At 42.1% G+C, this 10075-nt stretch overlaps 1 protein-coding gene across 4 annotated transcripts in view; it reads right to left on the reverse strand.

The window, feature by feature from the left end:
• The window catches only part of SLC17A8 (solute carrier family 17 member 8), a 47199-nt gene extending 40691 nt beyond the window's left edge, over positions 1 to 6508 (reverse strand). For 2 of the 4 annotated variants that reach the window (XM_027595600.2, XM_027595597.2), the window contains exon 1: positions 5444 to 6030. In XM_027595600.2, the coding sequence (XP_027451401.1) occupies positions 5444 to 5574 (131 nt within the window). In that variant the 5' untranslated portion in view covers positions 5575 to 6030. Of the gene's footprint in view, positions 1 to 5443; positions 6031 to 6082; positions 6163 to 6446 lie in introns of those variants that run through there. The other 2 variants (XM_027595599.2, XM_027595598.2) reach the window with 2 other exon arrangements.
• Positions 6509 to 10075: the final 3567 nt, after the last annotated feature.

Here is a 10075-nt window from a genome sequence, read left to right on the forward strand (position 1 = left end):
TTGCAGTTACAATCAAGTGAAGATGAAGTTCTATTGGATTAGGTTGGGTCCTTATCCAATGACTGGTGTCCCTATAAAGAGAGGGGAATTTGAACACAGACGCAGAAGCTCAGGGAAGAAGGCCAGGTGACCATGGAGGCAGAGACTAGAGTGATGTACGTGTCTACAAGCCAAGGAATGCCCAGGGTTACCTGCAGCCACCAGAAGCGAGGAAGAGGCAAAGACAAACCCTTTTTCAGGGGCTTCACAGAGAGCGTGGTCCTGCTGACACCTTGATTTTGGACTTCTGGCCTCCAGAACGACGAGTGGCACGTCGGGTAGCCGTGGTAGCAGAGATGGAAGGTATGTCTAGGATCCCACTCACCAAGACTGATGTAGCTACCACTGCTGTCAGCAACCAAACTAATGCTGAGCCCCTGATATGGCACAATCCCTGAGGAGACAAACCAGCTTGTTGGTGGCAAATTGTTTATATCAGACTCCTCCCATCTTGGAAAGGGCAGCAGTTCACCCTGACTGGGACTGACATATATTCCATATGTGAGCCTGCAAGTCTTGGCCTGCATCACTACCTGAGGATTCACAGAACCCTGATTATCCAACATGGGATCCCACATAACATCACCTAAGACCAAGACACACAATTTATGGCAAAGGAGGTACGGCAGGGGGCACAGGACAATGGTGCCACTGGTCCTACCACGAGTTGCACCGTGCCGAAGCTGGTGCAAAGGAAGCCTCTTAGAGATGCAGCTGAGGCCTCAGCTCAGAGAGGAATCCCTGTGAAGATAGGGTGCTGTCCTTCGGGATGCAGTATGTTCCATAAACCAACAGTTATTATAATGGTGCTGGGTCCCCAATAGGAGAATATATTGGTCTGAGAAACACAGGGTGGAAGTGGGAGTAGCCCACTTACCATCATGCCCAGTAACTCACTTACGGAATATCTCATCTCTTCAACTTAAGACTCTGTGGGTCCAGGAGCCCTGATGCCCACGGAAGAATTCTTCCACGTGGGAATACAATAAAAATCCCATTAAATATAGCTATCACTGCTGCCCAGTCAGGTTGGGGTCCTCATGCCAAGACCAAAAGGCAAGGCCAGGGGTCACCGCAGTGGCGAGGCTGATTGAATTGGTCCTGATCTTCAGCAGGGGCAGGCCACAGCCCACGACTGACTGATGCAGAGACACAAAAGACTGGCCCCTTTGCTTAAAGGGACAGCTCAGTGCCAGTTATGCCACAGACCCTCCCCCTGTGAGCTGGCCCCTATATATTACCTGAGATCATATCCTTGCTTGGTTTTCTCCTTTCCTACCCTGCCTCCCAATTTCCACCTCCGTAAATCACAGCCTAGGCTCTCCAAATCCCTGTCTCAGGGTCTACTTTTAGGAAACCCTAGCTAAGATAGAAGTGGAGTAAAATGAAGCAGGGGAGAGAGATGGGGAGGAGGGAAGAGGAGGAGGGAAGGAGGGCTTTCTCCTTAAATAGGATGGTCAGGAAAGTCCTCCCTGGGAAGGTAACCTTTGAGAAGAGACTTGAAAATAGGAGAATAAGCCATCAGGCAATTAGAAAAATTTTCAGGGTGAAAAACAGGATGCAAAAGCTGGCATAGGAGTGGGTCTGGGGAGTTTCTGTAAGAGTGCAGAGTGTGGCTGGAGTCGGGTAAGGCAGGAAAAGAAGGCCAGAGATGAAGTCAGAGTTCTCAAGTTCCCACAGATCAGGTAGGGCCTTAAAGGCCATTGAAAGGATGCTGGCTTTAATTCTGAGAAAGGTGGGAAACCATGGGGAGGTTTTGAGCAAGGGAGAGATGCAACCTGACTTTGCTTTACTAGAATTACCCTGGCCAGTTGGAAGCCAAGTTGCCTGAAGTTGTGCGGGGAGAAATAAATGATGGCACAGCCATTAGAACCTGGGCTCACCTGACCTCAGAGGCCGCTCTCACACACTGACATTTGGCAATGGAGTAGACAGTGCATGTCTGGTACATAAGTTGAATACACAGTCACTGCATGCTGAGGATGGACACAACACAAAAGAATTGATTCCATCTCTTTAAAGGGAAGATATAAACACTTATAAGGAGGCCAGGCACCCCTTCCGTTTCCCCTAGGGAATACTACAATACTACAACTGATTAGGAGAAAAGCCCATACTTGCCATAAGATCCAGAGGTTGCTGGCTACATTGCAGCCCAAGTAACTCCCTAAACCTAAATGAGTCATTAAGTTTCAACACAGTAAGTGGGAAGAGCAAAGACAGAGAGGTCACAGAGTGTAATGACTAAGAATGATGGGCAGAGAACATCTGGTCTGAAACCCAGTTCTGCCACTTAGAAGCTATGCGACCTTGGGTAACTTACTTAACCTCTCTGTGCCTCAGATTTCTCATCTAAAATGGTTAACTGCAATAAGCCCCACCCCATAGGGTTTAATGGAATTAAATGTGTTTACAGGGCCTGGAATAGATAATGTCTGCCATTATTATTTTATTATACATAAGCAATTAGAGGACACCCATATTGTCATGTAAATTGAATAAATCTACATGTCAATTTCTAGATAACAACTTCCAAATTTAATGCCTTCTATGTCATCTGTTCTAATACTGGACTATAAGTGAGCATATTCTTTCTTCCTACACTTCTGAAATATTATTGAACTTTTAGCTGATGAAATTGTTCAGCTGCTTTTTATCAATGACTCTTCTCCAGCAAGGCTAACAATGCCTGACTGTAATCAGCCCATGTGTGAACTTCAAATGCTTCCCTATGCATTTGCCACTCCCCTGATCATGAGGAACTCTTGGTAATTAAAAAGCACCCCAAGAGGGGAGCCTGGGTGGCTCAGTCGGTTAAGCACCCAACTGTTGGTTTCCGTTCAGGTTATGATCTCAGCGTGGTGAGATCGACTATTGAGCGGTCAGCGCAGAGTCTGATTGAGATTCTCTCTCCCTCTCTCTCTCCCCCTCTGCTCCTCTGCCCTCAATGCATGTGTGTGCTCTCTCTCTCAAATAAATAAATAAAATCTTTTTTTAAAAAAAGCACCCCAAGAATTCCATTTAGATGATGATTTCAGTTTTCTTCTGATTTTTTTTCCCCATTGGATTCTGCTAACTGGTTTTAGGTGAAAAAATCAGCAAGGGGAGGGAATGTTCATCATATACCAGGCTCTGGGCAAGGCACTTTATATATAAATATCTTATAGACAAGGTGAACACCAAGTGTGTGACAGAGTTGGTCTCCCTGGAGGAGCCCTAATTCTGGAGCTCTGCTCAAAGACTGTCAGAGCTTACTTAGGGTCAACTTGGGTTGCTAGTCAATTAATGCCTTTTTTTTTTTTTTGCCTTCCTCTGCCAATAATTTCCTTCTAGGATCACAGAAAGAAGGGGTTCGAGTTTGGCTCTATTTTTTCTCAAGTCATCCTACTATTAAGCCAACAGTGATAACATCTCTCAAGTCATCCTACTATTAAGCCAACAGTGATAACATCTAGCATGCATTTAGTGCATTCTGCATCTCAAGCCCTGTTAGCCATTTATCTATTGTGCTGTGATTCACTTCCAAGGAAACCATCCAGAGACCTAAACACATAGCTCCTTTTCGGGTTGAGGTAGTACAACTTGGAAATTATGAATTTTGTTATATTCCTAAGCAAACCAGTGTGGCAAACAAAAGAATCTTCAAGTAGATCATCTAATCAAACACTGCAAAACCAGCTCTTAGAATAAGTCTCTTACCAAAGAAAGTGATTTAATTTCAAAAAAAAGCAATTCAACTTAATATTGGAAAGAAAATTCTTAAGTGCTTCCTTGTCAAATATTGTATAAACTAAGGTGCAGAGTTTGATGATTATAATGGGGACTGTAATTGACTATAGTCCAAAGTCATGGTTTTTGTTCTTGGCTTTGTCAGATTCCTTTGTCCTCATACTTGAATATGACAACCAAGCCATTGTGCCTTCCTTTTTCATTTTTAATCAAATGAACACCACCACAGTAAGATGGACTTTACCTGGGGAGTACAAAACACAAGGCTAAAACATTCTTCAAAGAAAAGGTCATTATAATCACTTCCTATGTTTGGCTGGTTTATCCTGCTGTCAGCTAGGTTTTTATCTATACACGGTAATTCAGCGTGGGTCTAATTGAAACCTTTTTGTTTTAAACTTTTAAATTAAAGGAAGGGCTGAACCCAGTTCTCTTCCTATGAAAATTCATCAAGAGTGATACAGTGGAGGGCACCTGGGTGGCTCAGATGGTTCAGCGTCTGCTTTCAGCTCAGGTCATGATCCCAGGGTCCTGGGATTGAGTCCCACATGAGGCTCCCTGCTCAGAGGGGAGCCTGCTTCTCCCTCTGCCTCTCTCTCTGTCTCTGTCTCTTAAGAATAAATAAATAAAATCTTAAAAAAAAGAGTGATACAGTGGAAATTTAACACTGACAGGAGCCCCTGTGTTATAAAACCCAAGGAATGGAGTGAATCTCTGTGTGCCTACAAATAGTCCTTTGCATGCTAAAGTTGTTTTTTTTTTTTTAATTTAAGGGATACCATATAAAAGTTAAAAGGAGATGCCAGATGGCATTTTCACTCATCAGGATTAGAAATAGTCATTCAAACATATAAAAATCTTATCAGGAGTATTTTTCACATTTATTTATATCTAGGGTTTAAAGAAGTCACCTTACCTTGTACATAAGGACTGCTTATTAATTCATCTATAAAACCTAGAAAGGCTATATCTATTTAAAAAAATCACAAATTAAAATGTCACATCAATTCATTCATTTGCGGCAAACTCTCCTTCCAATAATTATGTATTTTACTTTAAAAAATATTTATTTTTTGGTTTGGACAAAAACATTCATTTTAATGATAGTACATAATATTTTCCCACTGTAACCATGTAAGTTTTTTTTACCTAAATACTAAGTTTTAAAGATACTTTCTTCAAACTATTGTGTAACTCTTCTTTTCTTTCAAAACCATACAATCAGCAACCACCCTATATAGTTTATATCACAAGCTAAACACATCTAATTTTCATTTATAGTGAAAATTTCTTAAAAATTATTTCAACTAAAAGCATAACCATGTAATGGGGTTCCTGATTTTGTCATTATTATTGAATTAACAGGAAATATTATCTCCCTATATCTTTTCTGATTCAATGCCAAACACACAATATACAAAATCACCGGCTCTGCCATATAAGCAGAATGTCTGTCTTGTTATTTTCCTAATTCAATCTTATACTTTCGAGGCATCTTTTTTTTTCCCTCCAGAGACAGTGTATTGGAGCTGGAAGGGGCTCTAAAAGCTGTCTAATCGGACCTACCCATTCCTTTTTAAAAATGTGACTTTTTAAAATATGAAGCAAAGTCTTTCAAACACTGGCAATGTGAAACTACTCAGAAATAAACCTAAAGTTTGCGTTCAGACTTTACCTTCGTAAAATCCCCAATGAATCTCCCACGGCGTTCTTCACTCCTTCCTTTCCAGGTTTCAGAATTTTTTCTTTGAAGGTATCAAATGTTTTAAAAGGCATTTTGAATGGGTGAGGGGGACCTCCAAGCATTAACAGTTAAATCTCAGAAACTGTCATCCTTTCTCATTTCCAGCGTGGGGACCACTCTGCTCTCCTCCTAGATGAGTAACCTGAAGTCAGTTCTCATGGAGGTAACTACTTAACATCAAAAAGGAAATGAAACCCAGCCCAGAGCTTCCAAGATGAAATACCCCCAAGTCCCCCCCCCCACCACCACCACCAAAAAAAGAAGCCAAGCAGTGTCTGGCTGGGAGAGCAGTCCCTTGAAAGCTAGAGCTCAGCAGCAGCCCGTGGCACTGTCTCAGGCAGCCACTCTCAGGCAGAGTGCAGCCTCGCTCCCTCCCCGGGGCTGCAGCTGGAGAAGCTGAAGTGGGCTCCAGCCCACGAGGTGTCCTGAGACCAGCAACAGCATCTGCAGCCTCTCTCCAGCCCCTCCTGCTGCTTTTGACCACATCCCTCTCCTGCCTCACTCAGCCCAGCCCATGGCTCTCACTGAGTGATCCTTTCCAAGGTGATGCTATAGTAACCAGCACAATACCTGCCCCTCAGCCGCTGGGGCTTATTAATGGGCTGTCAGCCAGAGCAGACACCCAGGGTGAAGTGAATGAAGCATTTACAAGTCTCTGCTTCTCTGAGGTCTAGCCTTACAGACGGGCTCTCAGCCACCCCATTACGCCTCATATGTCCCTCGTGGGAGCCATGAAACAGTTTCTCAGCCAGACACTAGTGTGGATGTGGTCCTTGGAGCAACACTTGCGCTCCAGGGGGCTAACTGCAAGTATCTAGGAAGGCATTCATTTGCTCCTGATCAACAGAGCAGGATCTCTCAAGGTGTGGTGTGGAGGCGCCATTGGGACCGCCTAACTGAAGGTATTGGAGCCAGTCCTGGTACGTGCTTAGACCTCTTCATGGGTCCTCATTGTCCGCAGGAGAAATCCAAATTCTTTATTATTTATCATGGCTCACAAGGCCCTCCATGGGACCCCTGCCTTGTTTCTTGTCACTCTGCTCTTCATATCAGCCCTTCACTGAATTCATGGAGCCCCATATAGCCTCCAGGGTTTGCTCAAGTTGTACCCTCTGCCCCGGTAACACTCCACACCCTTCATCTGGGAAGTGTCAGGGGATTCTTAAGTCTCACCAAGACATCTCTTCCTCCAGTAACCCTCAGCCACACGATGTCCCTCCTCCACGCCTCCAAATCACCTGGCCTCTACCCTGGTAGGACCTGGCACATAGTGGGATATAACCTAAAGGGTAGTTGGAGTGGGGTTAAAATAGCACATGTTGCTCCCATATTTATTGGCAGCAGGTGACACCTCTGTAAACGACACTGCCATGAAGAAACAGTGCTTTCATCTGCAAGGCTCCAGTGCTCCAATCTCCCAGTCTGCACACGCCTGACAAGTCCTGTGCTGTGGGCTCTCAGATTGCCCAAAAGTCACGTCCACAGGACTGGGCACTGCCAACTGCAAGCTGCAGTCCAACCCTTCTTCAAGATTTGAATTAAGTTATCTAAATCAGAGCTGGATCCTTGGTAGATTAAATACTACTACCAATAATAACTATTATTATTATGGCTAAAATTTTATCGAGCTCTATGGCCCAAATGCTGTTAAGCATGCTTCGTGTATTATCACAATCCTCCCAACACTGCTTTGTGATTAGTAACTCATTTTTCCCAATTTCACGAACAGGAAACTGAGGCAAAGAGGTTAGACTTGCCAGGTGTCAGATCCAAATAGCCTGGCTACAGCTGTTCTCACCTGTCTCTCTTTGTGTCTCTCTCTCTCTGTTTCCTCCCCATCACACCCTCCGCTTTGCCTCCTCTGACTTTACTGAGGGATATTTTGTATATTGTATAGTCCATCCATTTCAAGTGGACAATGATTTTCAGTAAATTTACCAAATTGTGCAATAATGGTGGTTATTATGTGCTTATGCTAAAGCACAAAGCAGATAGAATGGATCTATCACCCCCCAAACATCCCTTATATTCACTGTTAATCCCCATCTCTCATCCCTACTCCCAGTCCCAGGCAACCATTAATCTACTTTCTGGCTCTATAGATTTGTCTTTTCTGGACACTTCATATAAATGAAATCATACAATATATGCTCTCCTGTGTCTGTTCTTTCACTTATAATAATAAGTATAATACTTATGCTTTACTTTATACTATAGTAGATTTTACTATACTATATATAATACTTATACTGCCTTCCTTCACTTATAATAATAAGTATAATAATCACGTATAATAATTTTGAGGTTTGTCAAGTCACAGCTCATATCAGTAGTTTGTTCCTTCTTTTTTTCTTTTCTGTGGAATATTTCACTATATGGGCTTACCACATGATGCCTGTCCATTGACCTGTTGATGGACATTTAGGTTGTTTCCAGTTTCAGGTTATTATGCATAAAACTGTTAAGAACATACCTGTGCAAGTCTTCACATGGACATATCTCTTCATTTCTCTTGGGTAAATACTGGGAGTGAAATTGCTGGGTCATACCGTAGGTATATGTTTAACTTCTTAAGAAAATGCCAAATTATTTTCCAAAGTGGCTGCATTATTTTATATTTCCACCAGCATGTATGAGGGCTCCCATTTCTGCACATCCTCACCAATATTTGCTATCTATTTTAGTATAACCATTCTAGTGGGTATGAAATGGTATCTCATTGTGGTTTTAATTTGCATTACCCTGATGACTAATGACATTGATGACCTTTCCATGTGCTTATTAGCCATTTTTATGTCTTTTTTGGTGAAATTTCTATTCAAGTATTTTAACCATTTTTTAAATGAGATTTTTGTCTTATTATTGAAGCGTATATGTTTTCGATCCTCTTTTCAGATTATGTGTTCTGCAAATATTTTTTCTTGGTCTGCCATTTGTCTTTCCATTTTCTTCATGCTGTATTTTGAAGTACAAAAAAATGTTTAATTTTGATGAGGTCCAATTTCAGTTTTTTCTTTTACAGACTGTGCTTTTGTTTATATATCTAAGTAATCTTTGACTAACCTGAAGTCTTAAGGATTTTTCTCCTAATTTTTCCTCTACAGGTTTTGTTTCAGCTCTTAAAGTCCATGATTATTCCAAGCTCATTTTTATATATGGTGTGAGGTAAGCATCTAAATTCATCATTTTCCATGTGGATATCCAGTTGTCCCAGCACCATTTGTTAGAAAAGCTATCCTGGATTAATTGCCTTGGCACCTTTGTCAAAAAATCAGTTGAACATAAAAGTCGATTTCTGGACTGTCGATTCTTTCTATTGATCTTCATGTCTATCCTTACACCAGTATCACAATGCCCTAACTATAGCTTAATAATAAGTTTTGAAATTGGGAAATGAAAGCCCCTATTATTTAAAAAAATTGTTTGGGCTATTCTAAGTCTTTTACACTTCCATATAAATTTTAGAAGCAGCCTGTCAGTTTCTGCAAAAATTCCTGTCAGCCATGTGCTCTTAAAAGGATAGTTTCTGGCCACCAAATTTGCCATCCACAAACCCTCAAGGCTGAGAATGCTAAGACCCCAGGACATCACACATCCGATCACTCCACCAAGTCTTTACCTGTTTCCAAAAAAGCTCACTCATTCATCAAAAGCAAATCCAGGGGCACCTGGGTGGCTCAGTCGGTTAAGCGTTTGCCTTTGGCTCAGGTCATGGTCCCAGGGTCCCGGGATCAAGCCCCACATCGGGCTCCCTGCTCCGCGGGAAGCCTGCTTCTCCTCCCTCTCCCACTCCCCCTGCTTGTGTTTCCTCTCTCGCTGTGTCTTGCTCTATCAGATAAATAAAATCTTTAAAAAAATTTTTTTTTAAAAAAAGCAAATCCAATCACAATATGATAAGTACACTCTCTCACTACAGAAAGCATCCACTGGTAGAACTTCTAACCCAATTCTCAGTCCCTAGATATTCTTAGGTTGCTTATCTCTTAGAGCACACTATGGAAGCAGTACTAGACAGAGACCACAAGAACCTCTTTCTGAAGGGTCAATGGCTGCTGAAAACACTAACCATTCCTAAAGAATTAGCTTTCATGTTGCTCATGAAACACACTTAAGTCTACAAAAGTTTCTTCGTGGTGATTTTAGATGGTTGATAATGGTAATAACTGACCTTTATGGAGTAGTTTCTCTGTGTCAGACTTTAAGCAGTCAACTCATGTGACCCCGGCAACGACCCTCTGAGATAGGTGCCATTCATTATTATGCCATCTACAGATGAGGAAATGGAGGCACAGAGAGGTGAGGTAAACTTGCTCAAGTGCACACAACTAAGAAACTAAACAGAGATGGGAGATGAACCCAGAAAGTCGGGCATCAGAGCCTGTACTTTTAGCTTTCACACTAGAACTGTGGACAATAGAGACAAGAAAATATAAAACCAGACTTTAAAGAATTGAGGCTTATTTTATTCCCTTGTTTTTCTTGAAGGCCTACTATGTGGCAGGCCCTTTTGAGGCACTGTGAAAGGCTGAAATGTGAAATGCCTCTTAAAGAAACCAACCAACC

The sequence above is a fragment of the Zalophus californianus genome, chromosome 9, assembly GCF_009762305.2.
Source record: "Zalophus californianus isolate mZalCal1 chromosome 9, mZalCal1.pri.v2, whole genome shotgun sequence".
Taxonomy (NCBI): Eukaryota; Metazoa; Chordata; class Mammalia; order Carnivora; family Otariidae; genus Zalophus; species Zalophus californianus.